The sequence below is a fragment of the Urocitellus parryii genome, chromosome 15 (genome assembly GCF_045843805.1).
Source record: "Urocitellus parryii isolate mUroPar1 chromosome 15, mUroPar1.hap1, whole genome shotgun sequence".
Taxonomy (NCBI): domain Eukaryota; kingdom Metazoa; phylum Chordata; class Mammalia; order Rodentia; family Sciuridae; genus Urocitellus; species Urocitellus parryii.
This window is the reverse complement of record NC_135545.1, coordinates 43,865,978-43,892,723: the sequence shown is the minus strand read 5'-3', so window position 1 is coordinate 43,892,723 and position 26,746 is coordinate 43,865,978. Positions and strand designations below refer to the sequence as shown.

General features: G+C 36.5%; 1 protein-coding gene across 1 annotated transcript in view; it reads right to left on the bottom strand.

Annotated features, from left to right (window-relative positions):
* Sntb2 (syntrophin beta 2) overlaps positions 1–26,746 on the bottom strand; it is an 89,893-nt gene that overhangs the window by 14,905 nt on the left and 48,242 nt on the right. Inside the window, exons 2-4 of the mRNA XM_026404515.2 lie at positions 19,700–19,913; positions 8,451–8,661; positions 175–317 (exon numbers count right to left, since the gene is read on the bottom strand). Coding sequence (XP_026260300.1) covers positions 175–317; positions 8,451–8,661; positions 19,700–19,913 — 568 coding nt within the window. The remainder of the gene's footprint in view (positions 1–174; positions 318–8,450; positions 8,662–19,699; positions 19,914–26,746) is intronic.

Below are 26,746 nucleotides of genomic sequence, written 5' to 3'. Positions count from 1 at the left end.
TCAGAGCTAGGAGATGCAAAATGATAAATAGGTTATAAATTTTTTTTGTCTACATCAACTATCTCACATACTTAAATACTATTTTAGGCACCTAAGATAACAGAACACACATTAAAATTTGTTAATAGATTTAGAATAGAATTTCTTTTATTTATTTTTGGTCTTTAGTCTTACCTTGTAGCAACAAGAGGGTAGCTATGGCATGGAGATGCCCAGGCATCTCTTGTCCATGGCATGCAATCATAAAGCAGCAAGTCCTTCTCAGTCACAGCCATGAGGACAGGTCTCCATTGTTGTCTCCCACCATCTAGCTTTGCCTGTTACAATGGTGAAATCTAGAATCAGATCTAATAATGTCTTTGTAAAAATTTCTTCAGTGATGTACTAACACAGTGGGTCTCCATTTTGTTTCCCTCTCCTAAAAGACCTGAGATATAGAAAATAATCTATCAGGTTCCTTCCCACTGGTAGGGATTCTCCACTGGGAAGTGTGGGTGGTACATATATTTGAAAAAGTTCCCCGTAGCAAGTTACAGACGATCTAGTGATATGATATAGTTTTCCCCATTCCATAATAATTGATATTAATTATAATTAAAGACATAGTAATTTTTTCAAAATATAACAGTTTTAGTATATCTGATGTTTGAATGACATCTAAGCACAGGACAGAAACTCCTGCTACCTATTTCACTAGTAGGCTAGAAAATCTTCCTTCTAAATAAGTATACATAATCTAAATACCAACATTTTCAAATGCTTTTGATTAAGACATGCAGTAAGAAATAAATTTTACATTGCAATCCAATACACACATACAATATAAGTAAATGTTCTATTTTCCAATATATTTTGGAATATATTCTGAAATAACACTGTATTTTGTTATGTACATTATCAGTATTTTAAAAAAATACTGATAATGTACATATATGAAAACACCACAATAAATCCCACCATTGTATATATCCACAAGAATAGGATCCTAATTAGAATAAGATATGTTTCATGCTTACATAATTATATCAAAATGGATTCTACTGTCATGTATAACTAAAAAGAACCAATACAAAAAATACTGATCATGATCTACTATGTTGTATTTTGGAAAACACTGATATAAGAGTTCTTTATTATATTTTCAAAAGCATATTTTTCAAAGTGATACCACTTCATTTGCCTGTATAAAGCTTTCTTATCTAGGCAAGGGTCTAAAAATGTAGGAAAAATATGGGTGTGGTGGCACATTCTTGTAATCCCAGGGACTTGGGAGACAGAAGTAGGAGGATCACAAATTCAAGGCCAACCTCAGGAAGACACTCTCAAAACAAAAAATAAAAAGGGCTGGGAATATAGTTCAGTGAAGAGCATCCCTGGGTTCAATCCCCAGTACTGTGGGGAAGGGGGGGCTGGAGGAATAGAAAAACTGCGTATGTATATTGTCAAGGATCTACTGGGGGAAAAAAAAAGCAAAAGATTATGTTCAAGAAAAGCCCTGTTAGCTGGGCATAGTGGTATATGCCTGTAATCCCAGCAATTTGGGAGGCTGAGGTAGGCAGCATTAAGTTCCAAGTCAGCCTCAGCAATTTAGTGAAGCCCAAAGGAACTCAGCAACACTCTGTCTCAAAATAAAAAATAAAAAGGGCTGGGGATGCAGCCCAATGGTAAAGCACCCCTGGGTTCAATCCTCATTAGCAGGTGTGCCCTCTGGACCCCTGTCCCGCAAAAAAGAGAAAAGCCCTGTCACCATCAACCCTTTTGGCCCTCCTGAGATAAGACCTTTGATCAGGAACTGCTTAGCTAAACTGTATTTTAACACAGATTCTTTAGCTCACCATCACTGCCTATTTCAAAGAGATTTCAAGTTGATGAACCACTTGTCTCTTAAAGAGTTGTCTTCAGAGCCACTTTTCAATTTCTTTTTCTAAATGACTTCTGAAGGTAACCTGGACATCTTTTTTTTTTTTTTCAAATAATTTTTCAAGTTGTTGATAGACCTTTATTTTATTTATTTATTTTTTAAAGAGAGAGGGAGAGAGGGAGAGGGGGAGAGAGAGAGAGAGAGAGAGAGAGAGAGAGAGAGAGAGAGAGAGAGAGAGAGAGAGAATTCTTTTAATATTTATTTTTTAGTTATCGGCGGACACAACATCTTTGTTTTGTATGTGGTGCTGAGGATCGAACCCGGGCCGCACGCATGCCAGGCGAGTGCGCTACCGCTTGAGCCACATCCCCAGCCCCTATTTTATTTATTTTTATGTGGTGCTGAGAATCAAACCCAATGCCTCCTACATGCTAGGCAAGTGAGCTACCACTGAGCCATAGCCCCAGTCCCTGGCAGAACATCTTAAGGATACATTTATAATCCTCAAGTGGCCTGAGTGGTTTGATTCTATGATTTTGTTTTGGTTTTGGTACTCAGTATTGAACCCAGGAGTACATTACCACTAAGCTATATCCCCATGCCCTTTAATTTGTTTTTTTGCTACTAGGAATGAACCTAAGGGTGCTTAATCACTGAGCAATATCCCCAGCCCTTTATATGTGTGTGTGTGTGTATGTATGTATGTGTATACATATGTATATTTATATGTGTATACATATATATATTTAGAGAAACGGTCTCATTGAGTTGCTGAGGGCCTCGCTAAGTTGCTGAGGTTGGCTTTGAACTCATAATCCTCTTGCCTCAGCCTCCCAAACCACTGGGATTATAGACATTTGCTACCATGGCTGGCAGATACTTACATTTTTAGACTGGATCATGATATCAACACTTCAAAGGGATTTCTATGTTATGTTCACTATTAAATCTTGTCTCCAAGACTGTTATGGACAATATTTTAATAGGGAAAAATAACATAAATTTATCTTATCAAAGTGTTAACAATCTGCTTTTTTTTTTTCTCTTTCCACAGTTTTTTATTGGAAACACTCTGATTTTAAAATGCACTTTTCTGGGCTGGGGTTGTAGCTCAGTGACAGAGTGCTTGCCTAGCATGTGTGAGGTATTGGGTTTGATTCTCAGCACTGCATACAAATAAAAAAAAGAATTCACTTTTTCCCCAAGTTACAAGAGATTTTGAAGGCTAAACCAGGGTATTGCATTTGGAAAACCTAAATCAAATTTATTTATTTTTTCCCAATAAAGGTATTTTGAGATCTAAAGGAAAAATGCTAATATCAAGCTTAACTAATAATTTTTTAAAACTGTTTATTCCTTAGCACTTTTAAGTCCTTAAATTATAGATATATGTGTTTCCCTCTTCTATTCACCACTGGAGAAAAATGAAATCTCAATTTTTTAAAAAATATTTTTTTAGTTGTTGATGGACCTTTCTTTTATTTAGTTATGTGTGGTGCTGAGAATCGAACCCAGTGCCTCATACATGCTAGGCAAGCACTCTACCACAACCCCAGCCCTGAAATCTCAATTTTAATCATTCTGTTCGACTATGTGCCTTAACTTTTAAGGGTACTGTTTGTTTTCAGTGGAGTAAAATATGCTGCCTATTATATATAGTATATCTTTTGGGTTGTGGTATCAGTACAAGCAGCCTCCATTACTGTGAGGTTTTGGCTAGAGCAAAAAAGGATAGTAATATTAGGGTTTCGATTTGTTTGTGTTTCAGCACCCAAACATACTTACATTTGGCATAACAACTATCTTTTCCAAATTTTATTTTTCTAATAAATAGAGATGGATTGCACTAAAGATAAAAAATACTAATAGCTATTATTCATTCTCCAAATCCCTTAATCCTATAAATATTTCTTTGTGAAAGGTGATGTACTTTTGTTCTTTATTACAGTAGAAAACAGAACAAAAACTAAATAATCCATTCCACTAATCCTGATTTAGTGTATATGTTCCTAATTTGAATCTTTGTACAGTTTGCCATTTATCATGAACAAAGGAGGAACTGTTAAAGCTTTTCTTTGATTGACTTGGATTTTCTTATCAGTACCAAAGTGTTGCTAGAGCCAGTGGTACACACTTATAATCCCAGTGACTCTGGAGTCTGAGGCAGGAGGATCACAAGTGCAAGACCTGTCTCAGGAACTTAGCAATGCCCTAAGCAACTTTGCAAGACCATGTTTCAAAATAAAAGATAAAAATGGTTGGGGATGTGGCTCAGTAATTAAAGCCCTGGGTACCAACCCCCAGTACCCCAAACCCAAACCAAACCAAACCAAACCACCAAAGTGCTTTAAAAAAAAAATAATTATATGGGTAATACATGACTTCCCTTTGGTGAACTGAAAGAAAATTCTCTTTTAAGAACATTACCAGACTGCAAAAACAGACAACAAAAGCAAAAGTATGAGAGTGAATCAAATAAAGAATCTTCTGCACAGCACACTAAACAACAGATTAAAAAAATAACACAGATTGATAGAAAATATTTGCCAATCATTTATCAGATAAATATACAAGAAATATATAAGAAACTCAAACTACTCATTAAAAACAAAATAACTAAAAATGGGCAAAGCTAGGGGTTTAGTTCAGCAGTAGAACATTTGCCTCGCATGTGTGAGGTTTTGGGTTCAAACCCCCACACCATATACATACACACAAAGGTAAAGACTTGACCAGCCATTTTTCAAACCAAGACATATAAATGGTTGACAATTATATGTGAAAAAATGCTCAACATCTCTAAGCAACAGGGAAATGCAAATTAAAACCACTATGACATATCACATCTGTTAAATTGTGTATTATCAAAAGGATGAAAGTAAGCACTGGCAAGGAAGTGAAGAAAAGGGAACCCTATACACTATTGATGGGAATGTAAATTAGTATCGCCATTATGAAAAACAACATGGAGGTTCTTCAAAACTAAAAGTAAGCTAGACATGGTGGAGCACACCTGCAATCCCAGCAGCTCAGGAGGCTTGAGGCAGGAGGACCGTGAGTTCAAACACAGCCTCAGCTAATTAGCATATCTCAAAATAAAAAGGGCTGAAGATGTTAAGTTCCCCTAGGTTCAATCCCTAGTACCAACAAACAAACAAACAAAAACCACAACAAAAAACTAAAAATAGAAGTACCATTTCTGGGTATTTACCCCAAAGATTTGAAATCAGTCTGCACTCCCACATGTATTGCCATATTATTCATAAAAGCCAAGACACAGAATCAACCTATGTGTCTATCAATGATGAATGAATAAAGAAAATACGGTACATATACACAATAGAATACTATTCAGCCCTAAGAAGGAAACTGTCATTTGCAACAACAAGGATAAACCTGGAGGACATGATCTCTAAAAATATACCAGGCACAGAGATAAATATTGTATAATCTCACTTATATGCAGAATCTTAAAAAGTTGATTTCACTAGAAGTAAAGACTAGAATGGTGGTTACTGGAGGCTATGGGGCAAGGAGGTACACGAGAAAAAAATGAAAGATGTTAGTAAAGGGGTACAAAGTTTGTTAGAAGGATTAAATTCTAGTGATCTATTAAATAGCATAGTAACTATCGTTAATAATAAAGTAGTTATATATTTAAAAATAGCTAAGAGAAGATTTTAAGTGTTTACACCATAAAGAATTTATAAATATCTGAAGTAATGAATGTGTTAATTAGCCTGATTTGATTATTTCACAATATATGCATATATTGAAACATCATATTTGATACTCCATAAATATATTATTATTATTTGTCAATGAAGCTATGTAAACACAAACAATTTTTTAAAAGAATATAACCAATGAATTGTAAAATATCAGTCACATAAAAATCAAAGTCAGGGCTGGGGTTGTAGCTTAGCAGTAGAGTGCTCATCTAGCATGTGTGAGGCCCTGGGTTCAATCCTCAGCACCTCTTAAAAACAAATAAATAAAATAAAGATGTTGTGTCCAGTTATAACTAAAAAATACATATTAAAAAAAATTTTTAAAAATCAGTCAATAAGGGTTGAGGATGTGGCTCAAGCGGTAGAGCGCTCGCCTGGCATGCGAGCGGCCCGGGTTCAATCCTCAGCACCACATACAAACAAAGATGTTGTGTCCGCCGAAAACTAAAACAATAAATAAAAAATTCTCTCTCCCTCTCTCTCTCTCTAAAAAAAAAAAAAAAATCAGTCAATAAAAAGATGGAAATCCCTGTATATAGAACAGGTTTTCTATTGGTTATCAAATATGTATGGCATAGGTATTCCCTGTTTAAAGCAAACACAATGTATGAAAATGTGAGTAAAAAAGGAGAAATAATTTAAAACAAATGATCCTTTCTTTCTTTTTGGTCCTAGGGATTGAATCCAGGGATGTTTAATCACTGAGCCATATTCTCAGCCCTAGTTATATTTTATTTTATTGAGGGGAGGGGGCCAGGGATTGAACTCAGGGGCACTTGGCCACTGAGCCGTATCCCCAGCCCTATTTAGAGAGAGGGTCTCACTGAGTTGTTTAGCACCTCACTGTCACTGAGGCTGGCTTTGAATTTGTGATCCTCCTGTCTCAGCCTCCCAAGCTGCTGGAATTACAGGAATGCACCACCATGCCTGGCCCTTCCTAAATTACTTAGGGCCTGGATTTGAAGTCTGGATCCTCCTGCCTCCACCTTCTTTGCCACTGGGATTACAGGGTGTGCCACTAGGCCCAGTATCCTTTCTAATTTCTCTGTTTAAAATAACTCTTTGTGTGTGTGTGGGGGGGGGGGGCGGGGATTGAACCCAGGGCCTTGTGCATGCATGATAAGCACTCTATCTTTTCTAAGTGCAAAAATTTCATTTATATGCAAGCTTTTCAAGAAATACAAAATAAGTATTTGTCAACATTAAACCGATTACATGATCCAGATTTTTTCTGATCATTTTCCCATGTAGAACAGGATTGGTATTTACCTAGTTCAATGTTTATTAGATACGTGAACTCATTACTTCTGAGAAATGGCATTCAGTCTTGTTTGAACAACTTATTCTGAGAATAAAATTTGATTTGAGTACTTCAAATCGCCCGGGTTCGATCCTCAGCACCACATACAAACAAAGATGTTGTGTATGCTGAAAACTGAAAAATAAATATTGAAATTCTCAAAAAAAAAAAAAAAAGAAAAAGAAAAGAAAAGAAACTGAAGCTTCAGTAGCCAAATGAATGAATCATCTTTTAAGTGAACTTACCACTCTTAGTCAAGTCTGCAGATAAATGCCACCTGGCTAACGGCTTGACCCTGACTTCATAAGACCTCTTAAGATGGAATCATCCAGCTAAGCCCCTGTTAGATTCCTGTTGCCCCTAGAAACTCTGCTAGTACACAACAAAAAGGATGGAGAAACTCACCTCAAGGCCAAATCCTCCCCTAACACTTGTATTTCTAAATAAACTTTTACAGAAACACAGTCTTGCTCCTTTATTTTCATATTATTCATGACTATTTTCCTGCTATGACAGCAGAGTCAAATACATAGTTGTGTGCTATCTGGTCCTTTACAGAAAAAGTTCACTCACCCTAGACTAAAATCATGAAAATTACCCTGTGTCAGTAAGGACAGAGATGGTAATAAGAACCTCTTTTTAATTATACTGTGATGGTGATTACCATTACAGTTAATTCTTCTAGTACAGGTGATAATTAGCAACAAATAGATAAATGGTAGAAAGGAAAAAGGAGAGGGGAAACAAAAGAGTGGACAAAAAAAGATTTTTTTTTTTTTAAGTGGTACTGGGGATTGAACCCAGTGGCATTCTACCACTGAGTTATTTTCCTAGCATAGACCTTCCTCACACCCAGTGCTTTTTCCTTTTCTTTTCTTTCTTTTTGGATACTGAGGATTGAACCCAGGGGTGCTTTATCACTGAGCAACATCCCCAGCCCTTTTTATTCTCATTTTGAGATAGGATCTTGCTAAGTTGTTGAACCTGACTTTGAACTTCGAATCCCCTTGCCTAACTACCCCGAGTTGCTGAGATCACAGGCATTTACCACATACTCTACTACCCCAGCTCCTTTTTATTTTGGGACAAGGTCTCATTAAATTTCTGAGGTTGGCCTTAAACTTGTGATCCTCTTGCCTCAGCCTCCCAAATTGCACAAATGTGCACCAACATACCTGACTCAAACAAAAGATTTTCTTTTTTAAAGAGAGAGTGAGAGAGGAGAGGGAGAGGGAGAGAGAGAGAGGGAGGGAGAGAGAGAGAGAGAGAGAGAGAGAGAGAGAGAGAGAGAGAGAGAGAGAGAGAATTTTTAATATTTATTTTTCGGCAGACACAACATCTTTGTTTGTATGTGGTGCTGAGGATCGAACCCGGGCCGCACACATGCCAGGCCAGCCCGCTACCGCTTGAGCCACATCCCCAGCCCTCAAACAAAAGATTTTCAAGGTAGATGTCCAGGACCTAACTGCATGATAAATATTACAGATATATGCAATGGGACAATGATTCTGACTCTGAATGGGGGCCAGTGAACTCTGTTCTTCCTCCTCCAGCCTACCTGTTCTGCCAGCCAGGCAATGTGCTTGACTTCCTTGCTGCCTCCTGCAGTACTGGTTGCACCAAGCATGGCATTAAGCTCAGCCAACACCTGTGGGAGGAGAGCCATTATGTTGGTGTGGATAGCTATGAACCAGGAGTGTGCTGTGGCTGTATCCTTGCAGCGGAGGATCAACGTGTTCCTGCTATCAGGAGAATGTAGCTCTATCAATCTGTGTAGAAATAGAAAAGAAAAATGTGAGTCAGGTCAGAAGTCATCAAACCTACCAGTTTACCATGCGTAACTGCACATTTATTTATATATTCCTCAAAGAGAGACACTTTCTCTTAATTTCCTAGAGTACAATTTCAGAGAAAACTACACATGGGAAGATAATCACCAGAAAGACTACTGGATCTACTGAAGTATGTTATAGTAAAGGAGCTAAGACAAAGGAATCTATTAGGGTCTTTAGTAGAACACTTCTTGTCTAAGAAATGTAAAGCACGCTTGTTGAATGTCATAGGTACATTTGTAAATAAAGAAATGGTATTTTAAATTACTTAGATAATTCTGGTATAAGGTATTGCCAGGTATTTCTAGAAACACAACACCTGACAAATAACAAGATAAAATTACCACTAACACTACATGAAAAAAGAAAAAGAGAAATTAACAGAAGAACATGAAAATTTGTAATTATATATTGGTGTCTGGGTAACATCATATGATTAAATCATCTACTGAGTCCTGGCAGAAAATATTTAAGAGATTGTAAACACTATAGCTATTCTGCATTAGTTAATGCTTTAACTGAGAACAATCTATATGTCAAAAGTAACTTTTAGAAATTAACTGAAAAACTTTTTTAATGTGTTCTGTGTTCTAATAGTAAATACACATACACCTTTCAAAATGGAAAAATGGAAAGCTATTAGGAATGTTGCCCCTGGTAGGCTAGAAATTGACAAACTACCAGTGACCAAGGAGAGATCTTTATTTGCTGCCTTGAAACACTGTCATCAGATTCTGCACCATCTGTCAAAGATAAGCAATTTACATATACACTATGATTTCTGCCTTGAAGCTGGAATTTCTCTTTTGCCAAATTTTTAACCCCTTCACAATTCCAAATATTTTAAGCTGCTATACTTTATATGGCAAACATTCATTCTCATTTGAACTCTGGTTGGTTTATCCTCTCTTAAATAAACGTTTATTGATCCCCTACTATATGGTAGATACTGTACTAGACACTGGTCTTAGAGCAACCATGTCAAATAAGTAACTAAACAAATAAAAGCAAAACAGCATATAATACTATAATAATAGAACACTGCACTAAAGGGGAGTGTCATTTCTGTTTTAATCATTGTATTGAGTTAATAATTACTATGAAAAACTGCTCAAATAGTAATTAAAGTAGCTAAGCTTATTTTAGGGTAAATTTACTTAATGACAAGTAGTTATCCATAAAATACAATGCTAGTTTATTAGATAACATAAGACTATAAGCTAAAAGCAAGGTATTTTATATTTTACTACTTATATTAATCTTTTTAAAAAATATTTTTTAGTTGTAGGTGGATACAATACCTTAAATTTATTTATTTGTTTTTATGTGGTACTGAGGATTGAACCCAGTGCCTCACATGTGCTAGGCAAGCGCTCTACCACTGAGCCACAACCCCAGCCCTACTTATAGTAATCTTTTTTTTTTTTTTTTTAGTTGTAGAGGGACACAATACATTTATTTATTTATTTATTTATTTATTTATTTTTATGGGGGGGGGTGTTGAGGATCAAACTCAGTGCCTCACATATGCTAGGCAAGCATTCTACCACTGAGCAATAGCCCCAGCTTGACTTACACTAATCTTAAAAAGAAAAGTGGGGTGGGGTTGTAGCTAGTAGCAGAACACTTGCCTAGCATGTGTGTGGCACTGGGTTCAATCCTTAGCACCACATAAATAAATAAATAAATATGAAAAGTATTTCTAAAACTTCCTACATAAGATGGCAAAAAATGAAGCATGTACAACTAACTATTCTACTCCTTCCTGAAATCCAATTAAAAACAACAGCAAAAGGGGATTACCTTTTTTTTTTTAAGAGAGAGTAAGAGAGAGAGAGAGAGAGAGAGAGAGAGAGAATTTTTTAATATTTATTTTTTTTTTAGTTTTCGGCGGACACAACATCTTTGTTTGTATGTGGTGCTGAAGATCGAACCCGGGCTGCTCGCATGCCAGGCGAGCGCGCTACTGCTTGAGCTACATCCCCAGCCCCAAGGGGATTACCTTTTAATCAATTTTTTTGTTTTGTACTGGAAATAGAACCCAGATGCACTTTACCAATGAGCTATATCCCCAGTTCATTTTATTTTTTATTTTGAGACAGGTTCTCACTAAGTTTCAAAGCTTCATTTCAAATTTGGGATCCTTCTGCCTCAGCCTCCTGAGTCTTTTGTAATCAATTTTAATTTTATTTTTAATCAACATGTAATAATTGTTCGGCTGGGCATGGTGGTGCATGCCTATAATCTCACAGACTCAGGAGGCTGAGGCAGGAGGATCACAAATTCAAGGCAAACCTCAACAACTTAGCAAAACCCTGTCTCAAAATAAAAAAAATTAAATAAGAGCTGTAGATGTAGCTCAGTGGTAGAGCATCCCTGGGTTTAATCTCTTAGTATCACCTACATACACACACATAAAAGTCCAATTTACAGGATACAATGTGATGTTTCAATACACATACCTTATATAATGATCCAATCATGGTAAATAGCATATTCATCACCTCAACCATTTATTGTTTCTTTCAAAAGCTTTTCCTCTAGCTATCTTGACATATCCATTATTGACTACAGTCACCCTATGTGCAACAGAACACCAGAACTTATTCCTCCATGTAACTCTAACTTTGTATCTGTTTACCTACCTCTCCAGCTTCTGGTAATCATTATTCTACTCTCTAATTTTATGAGATAAACTTTCTTAGATTACACTAATGAGATGATGCATTGTCTGTGCCTGGCTTACTTTACTTTACATAATGAAATCCAGGTCCAACTATGTTGTCACAAATTACAATCAATTTCATTCTTCTTCTTCTTTATTTTTTTTTTTTTTGTATTGTGGATTAAAACTCAGGAGTGCTTTACCACTAAGCTACATTCTCATTTTAAATTTTTTGAGACACAATCTTGCTAAATTGCTTAGGGCCTCACTAAATTGCTGAGGCTGGCTTTGAACTTGTGATCCTCCTGCCTCACCCTCCAGAGTCACTGGGATTACAGGTGTGTACCACTGTGTCCAGCAGTTTCCTTCTTTCTTAAGGCTGAATAATATTCCATTGTGTATATGTACCACATTTTTTTTTGTACCACATTTTCTTTATCCATTCATCTGTTATTGAACACCTAGGTTAAATCTATTTCTTGTCTAATGTGAATAGTGCTACAATAAACATGGGAATGCAGACATCTCTTTGAAAAACTGGCTTCATTTTCTGTTCAGATCTGTTACCCTTTTTGTTTTCTTTCTGAAAAAAGCATCTCACTATACTGCCTAGGTTGACCTTGAAGTTGCTATCCTCCTGCTTCAGGCTCCTGAGTAGCTGGGAATATAGGCATGTGCCACCATACCTGGCTAGATCTGTTACTTGTTTTTATTTTTTACATTATTTTAGAATTAGTATTATTATTTAGTACTGAATACTGAACCCAGGGGTGCTTTATACAGATCTACATCCCCATCCCTTTTAATTTCTTATTTTGAAACAGGGTCTCAATAAGTTGCTTACTAAAGGGCCTCACTAAATTGCTGAGGCTGCCCTTGAACTTGTGATCCTCATGCTTCAGCCTCCAGAGTTGCTGGGATTGCAGGCATGTGCCACATTGCCTGGCCTGTTACTCCCCTTTTATTGAGTTGTTTTCTTATTTTTGAATTGCAAATTTTATTTATTTTAGATTCTATTCTAGCCCATTTATCTGATAAGTATTTTGCAAAGACTTTTTCCTAATCTGTGGCTCGTTTTTTCAATCTCTTACAATGTCTTTTGCAGAGAAGATGTCTTAAATTTTATTTAAGTTCAACTTGTCAATTTTTACTTTATGGATTGTGCTTTTTATATTGAATGTAAGAAGTCTTCACCATACTTAAAGAGGATTTTTTTGTAATATTTATTTTTTAGTTATAGGTGGACACAGTATCTTTATCTTATTTTTATGTGGTGTTCAGGATCAAACCCAGTGCCTCACACTTGGTAGGTTAGCACCCTACCTCTGAGCCACAACCTCAGCCCCTTAAAGAGGATTTTTCTTTTCTTTTCTTTTCTTTTTTTTAAGAGAGAGTGAGAGTGAGAGAGAGAGAGAGAGAGAGAGAGAGAGAGAGAGAGAGAGAGAGAGAGAGAATTTCTTAATATTTATTTTTTTTAGTTTTCGGCAGACACAACATCTTTGTATGTGGTGTTGAGGATCGAACCTGGGTCGCACGCATGCCAGGAGAGCGCGCTACCGCTTGAGCCACGTCCCCAGCCCCTTAAAGAGGATTTTTAAAAAGCATAATAATACAAGCTTAGGAAGAACAGGAAAGGAACAACTATAGCAAAATTTTAGAAATTGGCAAAAAGACAATGGAGTTAAATGACTTTTCAGAAAAGTCTGACAAGTCCCAGTCAATTCATGCTACATAATCCCTAATAGACTGGGAATTTAGTGGCACCAGTTACCTCTAAAAATGGGAATAAAGCATGCAGTTAATATAAAGTGGCTGGATGTGCCAGACACAGTGGCGCACAGCTGTAATTTCAGTGATTTGGGAAGCTGAGGCAGAAAGATTGAAAGTTCAGGGGTATCCTCAGCAACTCAATGAGACCCTATCTCAAAATAAAAAGGGTGCCAGGCGTGGTGGCACACGATGTAATCCCAGTGGCTTGGGAGGCTGAGGTAGGAGGATTGTGATTCAAGGCCAGCCTCAGCAATTTATCGAGTCCCTAAGCAACTCAGCAAGATCCTGTCTCAAAATAAAATATAAAAAAAGGGCTAGAGATATGGCTCAGTGGTTAAATGCCCCTGGTTCAACCCCCAGTACCCAAATAAATAAATAAATGAAAAGGGCTGAGATAGCTCAGTAATAAAGTACCCCTGGGTTCAATTCCTAGTACCACAAAATAAATAAATAAAGTGGCTGGTGGAAAGTCTGTTTCAGGGCTGGGGGTTGTGGCTCAGTGGTAAAGCGCTTTCCTAGAATGTGAGAGGTACTGAGTTCGATTCTCAGCACCGCATATAAATAAATGAGTAAAATAAAGGTCCGTCAACATCTAAAAAAAATATTAAAAAAAAAAAAAAAAAAAAGAAAGTCTGTGTCAGCACTCCCCATACCCTATGGTCAGAGGACTGCGTATAAATAAATGAATAAAATAAAGGTCCATCAACATCTAAAAAAATATTAAAAAAAATAAAACAAAGTCTGTTTCAGTACTCCCCATACCCTATGGCCAGAGGCTACCCTACCCTCATCTTAGCAAAGGATTCAGTCTACCTTTATCCCACCAAACTGGATGGGAAAGACAGTAATGTCATTAATTCAGACTACAAATCATCAGGCTGAAAATTTTCTAAAAGGGCTATTTCCACCTGGTTGCTTTGATGCTGTAATCAGCATAAAATCCTTTAAATACATGATAAAAGTTCAGTGGCAAAACCACTGATAAGAAATTTCCTATACTACTCCTACCAACCTACTTAGCACTAAAGAAAGAAATCAGTTCATCCTTCCCTATGCACAAAGTGTTTACCCTATGCACAAAGTGTTTACCTTCTAAAAGTTTTTCTTCCTCATACAGTTCCTGGGATAATTTCTCAAATGTGTCTCCTTTGAAATTCTAAATTCTGAAAACTCCTGGTATCAGGTCCTCATTATTAATAACTATAAGAATGAAAAATAAAGCTGTTCTAAAACTAAGCAAGCTTAGTTCTAAAACTAAGCAAGTTTAGTTCTATTATACATGAAGGTGTGTTATCATCTTCAACTATAGTTGTTGATCTTGCCTTTTTAGTTCCATAGTTTTCAATCATATACTTTTAAGTTCTATTAGTAGGTGCATATTCATTTATAATTATTAAATTTTCGTGATGTGTGTCCCTTTTTTTTTTATTAGTTGCTGATGGACCTTTATTTATTTATATGTGGTGCTGAGAATCTAACCTAGTGCCTCACACATGCTAGGCAAGCACTCTACTACTGAACCACAACCCCAACTCTGTGTGGTTTCTTTTATTATTACCAAATGTCTCTTAATATTTGACTCATTCTTTGTTGTATTCCTTAAGACTTATAGTTGGGCTGGGGATGTGGCTCAAGCGGTAGTGCGCTCGCCTGGCATGCGTGCGACCCGGGTTCGATCCTCAGCACCACATACCAACAAAGATGTTGTGTCTGCCGAGAACTAAAAAATAAAATATTAAAAATTCTCTCTCTCTCTCTCTCTCTCTCTCTCCTCTTTAAAAAAAAAAAAAACCTTTTATGCTTAATCTTAGTGTATGTTATTTTCAGTTAAGTTTTCACTTTAAAAAGAATTAATATTTTATCTAAAAATAATGTTAAATAGATATTAATATTTAAATACAAATACTTTATTAATATAACAATAATCATTAATATCAATAAATATTTGTTATATATTTTTAAAAAGAAGTTTAAATAGGAGTAAATATTAGAACCAGGGTTCAAAGATGAAAATAGGTAGTAACTTATTTCCCAGGGTAGGACCACTTTTGTAGTTTCTTGAAAAGTCATTATGAAATGGGAAATTATTTCAGAACAAAGAAGAAAACTCCAAAATAGTATTGATGATGCTAGGATCCAGAAAAGTCTGCCTTTGAAGAAGCCCCTAAAACTAACAAGGGGGACAGAGTAATGCCTAAAGTCTCCTGCTGTTTTTAAAAGAAAAATTCAAATGTAAACTCTAATAAAAATGTGGGGGGCTGGGGTTGTGGCTCAGTGGTAACGTGCTTGCCTAGCATGCGTGAGGCACTGGGTTCAATTCTCAGCACCACATACAAATAAAATAAAGGTCCATCAACAACTAAAAAATATTTTTTAAAAAAATGTGGAGGCACTCTGTCAGTAATTGGGCCCAGAGAAGAGAGGAGCAAACAGCCACACTGTGAAGTTTTGGCCTCTACTCAAAACACCAAGGATTTCCTGAGAAATGGAATTACATTTTGATCAGAAAAATCAAATCAATGTTTAGGTACACAGAAGCATAGAATTCTTTAAGTCCAGCATACTTTATTTCTTCTGTTCAATACAGTCTTTGATATAATTTGTGTGTTCAATTTAGTTACATAACTTTATGTCATAAAATCAAGATTTACCTTTTACATGGAAAATAGACAGTGTGAAGATGACCAAGACATTGTGAACCATTTCTGAAAAGCAGCATTTAAGAACATCTTGGTTTTGCTAAATGTCACACTGTCTACAGTACTGTTTGCTAAGGAACCAGCTCATGTTCTCTCCCTGGACTTCATCATTACTTATTTAGCTTTCAGGTTCCAGAATGAAACACTTGTAAAGTATCAGAAGCATCTAGTGAGGTAGTGAAAATTCAAAGTGGGAAAAGGGAATAAACTTCCTCTTCCCTTTCAGAACTTCTTCAGCTCTATGTAGTAAAACCAAATCAAAATAGTAAAATAGTTTAAAAAAAAAAAGTTTCCCTCTAATCTAAAATAATTTTGTGATTAGAAGCCTTTACATAACAATGAAGAATGAACCACAACAAATCATCAAATCCCGCTAAACACCCTCCAGAATAGTTGATATTAAAAAGACCAAGTTGGCAAGGAAGAAACCAATGGGAACTTTGATATGTTATTGGTGGGAACATAAAATGGCACAACCACTTGGAAGGGAGCTTGAAGAGTTTTTTTTTTTTTTTTTTTTTTTTTTTTTTTTGTACCAGGGATAGAACCCAGGGGCACTTAACCACTGAGTCACATTCCTACCCCTTTTTATTATTAGGTTGTTGCTGCTGGCTTTAAACTTGGGTCCTTCTGTCTCAGCCACCTGGCTATAGTTTCTTATAAAACCAAACATATGTTTACTCTTGGACTTCATGATTTCACTCCTATGAATTTATTCGAATGAAATGAATATGTATGCCCACGAAAAGACTTGTAAAAATACATTCGTGATAGCTGGATGTAGTGGCTTATGTCTGTAATCCCAGTTACTCAGGAGGCTAAGGCAGGAGGATTATAAATTTGAGGCTATCCCCAGCAATTTAGCAACATCTTGTCTCAAAATTTTTTTAAAAAGGTGGGGGTTGGAGGCTGGGGATGAAACTCAGTGGTAGAGTGCTTGCCTAGCATGCATGAGGCCCTGGGTTCAATCACAATTACCACCACACACACACACACAAAAGTATGTGTTTATAATAGCTATCTTCAAACTGAAAACAGCTCAAGTGACCATCAATACAAAAGAAAAATAAATAAATTCACACTTCCTTTGACAGAGCTGGATAAAATTAAGGACGAAAAAGCTACAAATGATTTTATAGACATTATCTTATTTATACTTATTCATTTTTCCAGTTTCAAATAGGTAAATTATAATTACATATAATGGTGGGATTCTTTGTTATATAGTCACACATGAACACAATATAATAATATAATTTGGCCAATATAATTCCCTCTTTCTGGTCCTTTTCCTCTACTCTTCTGATATCCCTCTAATTTTCATGAGATGCCCCCAACCATTCTTCCCCTTTTCCTCTTTAGCTTCCACATATGAGAGAAAACATGATCTTTGAATTTCTGAATTTGGCTATTTCACTTAACACTTTTTTTTTTTTTTTTGGTGGTGCTGGGGATTGAACCCAGGGCCTTGTGCATGTGAGGCAAGCACTCTACCAAATGAGCTATATTCCCAGCTATTTCACTTAACATAATGTTCTCAAGTTCTATCCATTTTCCTACAAATTACACAATTTTGTACATCTTTATGACTGAATAAACTCCATTGTGTGTATATACCACATTTTCTTTATCCATTCATCCACTGATGGACACCTAGCCTGGTGTTTGGCTACTTTGAATTGTGCTGCTATAAACATGGGCATGCATCTATCACTATAATAGGCTAACTTTAATTCTTCAGAATAAATATCGAGGAGTGGTATAGCTAGGTCATATGGTGATTCCATTCCTAGTTTTTTGAGGAATTTCTATGCTGATTTCCATAGTAATTATACTAATTTATAATTTCACTAACAAGTGTTTTTTTCTCCACATCATCTCCAACTTTATTATTGTTTTCTTTCTTGATGAATGCCATTCTAATTGGAATGAGATTTAAAAAATCTCAGTGAAGTTTTTATTTCCGTTTTCCTGTTGCTGAAGATATTGAACATTTTTTCATATATTTGTTGGCCATTTGTATCTCTTCTTTTGAGAAGTGACCATTCATTAATTGAGTTATTGCCCATTCATTAATTGGGGTTTTTTTTCTTTACTGTTAAGTTTCTGAGTTCTTTATGTAATTTTGGATATTAATCCTCTGTCAAAAGAGTAGCTAGCAAAGGTTTTCTCCCATCTGTAGGTTCTCGCTTCATATTTTTAATTGTTTCCTTTGCATGCAGAAGCTTTTTAATTTGATACCATTCCATTTATTAATTCTTGATATTATTTCCTAAGGTTTCAGGGTCCTATTGAGAAATCATTGCTTGTGCCTATGTGTTAGAGTGTTGACCCTACATTTTCTTTTATGAGTTGCATATTTTCTGGTCTAATTCCTAGGTCTTTGGTCCATTTTTAGATGACTTTTGTGTAGGGTAAGAAATAAGGACCTAGTTTCATTCTTTTACATATGGATAACCAGTTTTCCCAGAACCATTTGTTAAAAAGGGTCTTACTATGCCAACTTTTCAAACTTTTTTTCATTAAATCCTCCTATAATCTTGATTTTATACAGGAGGAGATCAAGGTATAAACAAATCAAATAGGTTGGTCAAAATTACAAAGCCCACATTCCTCATTCCAATATTTTAACTTTTATAACTGAGGTGCCACTGTCAATAGTTCTACGTACTTTTTCTGCCAAAACATATAGCATAGATATTCACATTCTAGTAGTTATACATAATTCGTGCCAAACTATTTACAATACTACTGTTTTTCTTTTCTATAAAAAATAAAGTTAAAATATTGTCATATGCTGGGCACAGTGGTGCACACTTATAATCCAGGCAACTCAGGAGGCTGAGGCAGGAAGATTGCAAGTTTGAGGACAGTCTCAGCAACTTAGCAAGGCCCTATTTCAAAGTAAAAAGTAAAAAGGGCTGAAGATGTGCCTCAAGTGGTAAAGCATCACTGGTTTCATTTCCCAGTACCATTAGAAAAAAAAAAAAATTCAATCCAACTCTCTCATTTTGTAAAAGAGGAAACCGAGGTCAAGAGAAGTAAACTTGCCAGGGTAAGAGTGCTAGCTGAGACAGCCAGATATATAATGCAGATCTCTGACTCTACAATATAAGAATTTTTCTTATTTTATTTTCTTTTTTAAACTGAATGGTGGCACACACACCTGTAGTACTAGCTATCTTGGGAAGCTAAGGCAAGAGGATCACTTGAATCCATAAATTTGAGGCCTGTCTAAGCAATATATCACTTGAATCCAAGAGTTTGAGGTCAGTCTAAGCAATATAATGAGACTCCCATCTTTTTTTTGACTAAGCATTAAACCCAGCAACACTTTACCACTGAGCTAAGTCCCCAGCCCTTTTTATTTTTAGCACAGTTTCACTAATTACTTAGAACCTCACTAAGTTGCTGATGCTGGCATTAAACTTGTGATCCTCCTGCCTCAGCCTCCTCAGTTGCTGGAATTACAGGCATGTGCCATGTGCCTGGCTCAAAAAAATACCCGTCTTTTTCAATTATAAAGTACTGTAGTTTTTTTTTTTAAGTTCATAGTTTTTTTTTGTTGTTGTTGTTGTTTTGTTTTTTAAAGCAATAAGCTTATAGAAAAGTATAAAATGAATAGAAGTCCCAACTTTCCTTCTACCCTCTATTCCCATTTCATTGCCTAGGGGTAAGCACCATTAACAGTTTCTTGTGTGTCTTTTCAAAAAATGAATCTCTCATATTGAAGCTTTCCTTTGTATAATTTAGTTAATAGAATCATGTATGTATTTTAGCAAGTCCTTAAGTTGGCAAAGCTGAAAGTACCATGTTGATGTTCTTGTTAGGTACAGCTCACCTGTTTTCCAGATCCGGCATGCTTAGGTTTCTAGCAGCAAAGCACATTTTGAGAGGGATGACCTTCCTGTCCTTGGTGCTGTTCTGGTGTTTCGGAGAACCAGAGTCCTCACTGCCACTAAAGCTTGGTGACTGGGGAGCTGCACCCTCCCATGGCAGATCTGATACTAAGGATGGCTTCTTGATATATGGTGTTACTTCTCGGATGAATTTTACTATAAACAAATATCAAAGAAGAATTTTAGTATTTTTATTTCCTATGAAAAATAAGAACCAAATTACACTTTTTTTTTCTGCCAAGACATAGCATAGATGTTCACATGTTGATGAGTATAACCAAAGTTATGCATAATTCCTTCCTCACTACTATTCTCACACTGTTTTTCTCTTCTCTAAAAAGAATACTATATGGCAAGTTGGTAATATCATCATAGGAATAAACTTGATGATATATCACATATAGGCAATATCTAGAACAAAGTATAAAACAAAGGTCAAGAGCCATGAATCTCCTTGAGATAGATTCAGTGCCTCATATGACAGTAACGTGTAGCTTTAGACTTAACATTTATAGACTTTTCAATGCTTTCACCCATTGGTTCACTATCTACTGAAGCCCAAATGAGACAAATTTAATCTCTCTTCCACATGAGAATCTTTCAAATATCTGAAAGACAGATTATATCTCTCCCTTCTCTGTACTAATCTAAGTATATTAAGTTCAATTCAATTCAGTCAACATCATCTACTGAGAGCCAGGAATTAGGTAGTCATCAAGTATCTAAGAAGAAAGGAAGCATGGATTCTGCTTAGAAGGAATGCCCAGTCTACTGGGGAACAACTATGTAAAACTAACAAATCATTGCAGTTCTGAAAAAAATAGACACAAAAATTAAATATAGGGGCTGGGGTTATGGCTTAGCAGTAGAGCACTCGCCTCGCATGTGCAATGCAAGGCCCTGGGTTCGATCCTTAGCACTACATATAAATAAATAAATAAAATAAAGGTATTGTGTACAATTACAAAAAAAAAGTATAAATAAAATATATTCAAGATAAACATAAAGCAGACACAACTGATCACCTTGCTTATTCAAAATACCCTATTTCCATGAAAGTAGCCCCAAATTAAAATATGGCTTTTAGTAGATAGGAAACTTTTTTCTTTTTTTGGTACCAGAAACTGAACCCAGAGGGACTTAACCACTGAGCAACATCTTCGGTCCTTTTATTTTTTATTTTTGAGACAGGGTCTCACTTAAATTACTTAGGGCCTTGCTAAATTGCTGAGGATGGTCTTGAACTTGCAAACTTCGAGAGTCACTGGAATTAATGGTGTGCCCCACTGTGCCCCAATAGGAAATTTTTTTCTTTTTAAGTTCAGTTTTAGGACTCATAAAATACTTCTTTTATTTCAGTCATGACTGTCAATTTTTTAAAACATTTTTTATTTTTTGGAAGTAGTTGGAAACAATACCTTTATTTTATTTATTTATTTTTATGTGGTGCTGAGGATTGAACCCAGGGCCTCGCATGTGCTAGACGAGCACTCTACTGCTGAGCCACAACTCCAGCCCTGGCAAGTCATTTTTGAGGCACAGTATTCTTGTTTTTGTTTTTTTTTTAAATATTTATTTATTTATTTATATTTTTAGTTCTCGGCAGACACAACATCCTTGTTGGTATGTGGTGCTGAGGATCGAACCCGGGCCGCACGCATGGCAGGCGAGCGCAATACCGCTTGAGCCACATCCCCAGCCCAGTATTCTTGTTTTTAAAAAGTAGATAAACTGAAGATCACTAAAACCTTAAATAGCTTAACAGTTGAGGCTGTGCATGGTGGTGCACGCCTGTAATCCCAGCAGTTCAGGAGGCTGAGGCAGGAGTTCAAATCCAGCCTCAGTAACAGCGAGATGCTATGCAACTCAGTGAGACCCTGTCTCTAAATAAAATACACAACAGGACTGGGTTTGTGGCTCAGTAGTTGAGTACCCCTGAGTTCAATCCCTGGTACTGCCCCCCACCCCCCCAAAATAAAATAGTTGAAATTCCAGCTACATTGTCATGAACTGAAATTGAATTCCATGCTTGTATAAGCTTATAGGATTGAACCCAACTACTGTGTGTAATTATAAAACTCTAATAAAAAAATTCCAACTACTTGGAAGGCTGATAGAGTAAGAGGCTAGACTTAGCAATATCCATTAGACTCAGCAACTTAGTGAGACCCTGCCTCAAAATCAAAATAAAAAGGACTGAGGATGTAGCTCAGTGGTAAAGTACCCCTAGGTTCCACCTCCAGTACCAAAGAAATAAAATAATTAATTAAATTTTTTTTTAGTTGTCCACGGACCTTCATTTTATTTATTTATATGCAGTGCTGAGTATAGAACCCAGTGCCTCACTCATGCTAGGCAAGTGCTCTACCACTCAGCTATAACCACTGCCCTAGTTAATTAAAAAACAAAACAACAAACAGAGAAAAAAAAAAAGGCTGGAGGTTTTATGGTAGAATATTCCTGGGTTTAATCCCTAGTATCATAAGAAAAAAAAATTGAATGTGAATAAATCTATCATCATTACCTCTGTTGATATAATACATGTTATATCATTATTCTACTTCTTTCAAATTCCAATGTGATAGATCATTAGAGTAGCATCATAGTTACTGAAAACCTAAATAGATCATTGTCAATGCTTATCAATATCAAAATACCTAGTATTAATTATTTTGTAGCATTAAAAGTTATAAACCTGTGAAACTTTACTATTAAATAGATTAGTATATGTGAAAAATAACTAGATGTTTCTAAAAACCTACCTAACAACTATCCTTAAAAACTGTTTCTCTTTTGAATAGGTAATATAGGTTAAATATCCCTTATCAGAAATGTTTGGGAACAGAAGTGTTTCTGATTTTGGAATATTTCCATATACATAATAAAATATCTTGGGGATGAGACTCAAATCTAAACACAAAATTAATTTAGGTTTCATATACATTACATACATAGCTTAAAGGTAATTTTATTTACAACAGTTTAAATACACCTGCATTCTGATTGTCACATGAAAAGGTGGAATTTTTTACTGTGGTATGATGTCTGAGCTCAAAAAGCTTCAGATTTTGGAATGTTTCAGATTTTGGATCTTTGGATGAAGGAAGATCAAGCTATACATGCTCACAAAACAAAACTCAAAACTTCAGCCCACCTCTGAAGGCAACCACTATGTGGTCTTCCAGAGAGATGCTAGATATGCTAAGCATATGTAAAAATAAGACATACATTTGTGCATCTCTATATGATGTACACATATTTCACACAGTGGCAATATATATGCTCATTGTTTTCCATCTTGCTTTTTATATTTTATGATATTGACAATACTGTTCCCTATTTTTCTTTGTCTTTTATGACCAGTCAACAGCTCTACCACACTGTGTACAGGGCCACCAAAATGCGGCAGGCGGCTCGCCGGCTGCGGGTCGAGCGGGCTAGCTGAGCCCCGTTCCTGCCGCTGCTATCGCCGAGCACTGCCTGCAGCACCCCTGCTGAGCGCTTCCCTGCTGGGCTGTCAGTGCACGCGGGCTTGCAATCTTGCAACCCGGTTGGGCACAAAAACACAAGCCAGTCAAACTGAGACAAAGTTTTATTTTGTGAGAGGCCGTGTGCATCCCCTAACAAGTGGGTCCACCACGTGTGTGTTCTACCTGAGCGGGGGGGGGGGGGGGGGGGGGGGGGGGGGGGCTCCACTTCCCCCGGAACACCCTCCTACCATCCTTTCCCAACCAATGGGAACTCTCCCATTACAAGAGTGACATGAGTAACCTGAGTGGCCCAGGTAAACAGCATGAGTCCAATTACCATATGAATGTGAATTGCTGGCTGGCCATCACTAAACCCAAAGGTGCCTGTATCAATATTTTTGCTGTGGCTCCTAACAGGAGACATCTTTGGAATTAGACATGGTTCAAATTCTAACTACACTTGTCTACTTTAAACCTATGTGACCTCACTTGACTGTTCTGAGGTCCCTAAATAAGCAAAATTTCTAGGCACACACTAAATATTCAATAATTAGTAGGTGGCTTTCTTTTTCCTTCCCTGACTTGAGCAGGGGTGCAGCCAGTGTATCCCTTGAGCAGCTGACTTGGGCTTTTCAAGACATAATTTAACCCTGATAGATTTAATCTATCTTTCAATAGATTATTTTGTTTATTTATTTATTTATTTTTTATGTGGTGCTGAGGATCAAACCCAGGGCCTCCCATGTGCTAGGCAAGCGCTCTACTGTTGAGCCACACAATAGATTATTAGATCACAAGAACTTGGCAGAAATTCCTAAGGTTTCTAATGCTTTTTGAACATTTAAAGCACTATATCAACTATTGGGCTATCAACTGGGAAAAAACCTGCAAAGCCCAAACAAATATAAAGTCCAATCAATAATGCAATTAATAAGTTAATGATATTCTAGAGAAATGAAAACATGTTCAAACAAAAGCCTGTATAGAAATGTTTTTAGCAGCTCTATTCATAAGTTACAAAACTGGAAACAACCTATATTTCTTCCAATGTGTAAGTGAATAAACTTAGAGCTCTAAAACAGAATACTATCAGCAATGAAAAGTAATGAACTATTGATGATACATCAGCAACTCTGATGAATCTTAAAGGTATTATGCTGAATGAAAGAAGCCAGTGTCAAAAGGTTATATAATTCATGATTCCATTACTGAAAAGATATAACTATGTGAGGAAGAACAGATCAGTGGTTTCCAGGACTGGTGGGCAGATATAATTATAAAGGTATAACATCACAGTTTTTTCCAAGTGAAGAAAATGACCTGTGTCATGATTGTGATGAGGGATATAAGAATTTATACATGTGTCAGAATGCATAGAACTGAAGCCAGCACAGTGTGCCATACCTATAGTACCAGCAATGTGGAAGCAGGAGGATAACAAGTTCAAGCAAGCCTGGACAACTTTGTAAGACCCTATATCAAAATAAAAATGAAGAGAGATAGGGGTGTAGCTCAATGGTAAAGTGTCTCTGGGTTTAATCCTTAGTATCCCCCAAAATAAAATTCACAGAACTATATACCTTAAGGGGAAAATGTTAATTTTACTGTTTAATCATGTTATGGTTTGGATATGAATATTCCCAAAAAGCTCCTGTGTTGATGTAGGAATGTTTGGTGGTCAAATTAGATTGTAAGAACTGTAACCTAATCAATCTATCCTAGTTTGAATGTGCTGACTGGTTAACTGTAGGCAAGTGGGGCATGGCTAGAGGAGGTGGGTCAATGGGGGCATGCCCTGGAAGGGTTCATCTTCCTTGTGGCTCCTTTATTTCCCTTTTTTCCATTACCTCTGCTTTCTGGCTTCCATGAATAGAATAGTGCTCTTCCACCACACCCTTCCGCCATTATGTTATGCTTTATCTTGGGCCCAGAGCAAAAGACTTGGCCGACCACAGATTAAACCTCTGAAACTGTGAGCCAAAATAAACCTTCTTCCCTTTAGCAAGCGCGCTACTGCTTGAGCCACATCCCCAGCCCTTTAAGTTGTTCTTGTTGGGTATTTTGGTCACAGTGATGCCAAGCTAACACAGATAATTACAAAAATTTTTAAAATAAATAAATTATATAGTAATGTTACAAGACGCTAAGTATTATGGAAAAAAGAAAGTAAGTAGGGGAGGGGTAAATCAGCAGTGAAAGGGGGTCAGTTTGCTATTTTAAATATCATGGTTAGGGTAAGTCTAATTAAGAAGATTTTTCAACAAAGTCTTGAAGGAGTGCAGGAGTTGGTGAAGTGGATATTTGAAAAAGCATTCCAGGCTGGAGTTGTAGCTCAGTGGTAGAGCACTTGCCTGGCATGTGTGAGGCCCTGGGTTCGATCCTCAGCACCACATAAAACTAAATAAACAAAATAAAAGCATTGTCCATCTACAACTAAAAATATTTTAAAAAAAGAAGAAGAAGAAAAAGCATTCCAGCCAGAGTTGCAGTGTTAAAGTAGTAAGGAAAACCAGTATGACTGAAGCAGGGTAAGTAAGAGGGTCAGAGTAGAAAGTGGAGTCACAAACGTAATATAAGTGGGAAGTAGAATCTGTAGGGCCTTTTAAGTCATTGTAAGAATTCTGAATTTTATTCTTTTTAAATTTTTTTTGGTACTGGGGATTTAACCCAGGAATGCTTTACCACTTTATCACTGAATTACATTCCCAGCCATTTAAATTTTTTTATTTTTAAGCTGGGGATGGTAGCACATGCCTGTTATCTCAGTAGCTCAGGAGGATGTAAGCTACTGGGACTCTGTCTCAAAATAAAAAATTAAAAGGGGCTGGGGATGTGGCTAAGTGGTTAAGCACCTCTGGGTTCAATTCCTAGTACAGGTCTCCCTAAGTTGCTTAGGGCCTTCCTAAGTTACTGAGGCTGATCTTGAACTTTTTTGATTCTCTTGTCTCAGCCTCCCAAATGCTGAGATTATAGGCGTATATGCCCAGCCTCTGGGTTTTATTCTGAAATGGGAGGCCATTGGCAGGTGTTCTGTGTGACTACTGTGTTGAAAACAGTGAAAGAAGGCAAGGAAGTAGTGAAGATCAGTTGGGAGGTTATCAGAGTTGAGGTGATAGGAGTTGGAGGGTGACAGGAATGGAGGTGCTAAGAGTTAAGCAGGGGGGATAGGAAGGGCAGCAGAATAAAATAGACATTATCATTGCTGTATGTATATAGGTGTCTATAGGACCAATGTGATTCTGCAACCTGTACAATCAGAAAAATGAGAAATTATACCCCGTTTGATTCAAATATATGAATTGTCAAGATCATTGTACTGTCATGTGTAACTAATAAAAAAAAAAGAGTTAAGCAGATTCTATGATTCTATTGCAGGTATATCTACTTAGATGTCTCAACAGGTTGGATAAGGGGGTTGAGTGTCAAAAAGGAGTCAAGGACGATTTCAAGATTTTTGTCCTGAACAAATGAAAGGATAGTGTTGCTACTGACAGATTTAGGAGAAAGATCAGGAACTTG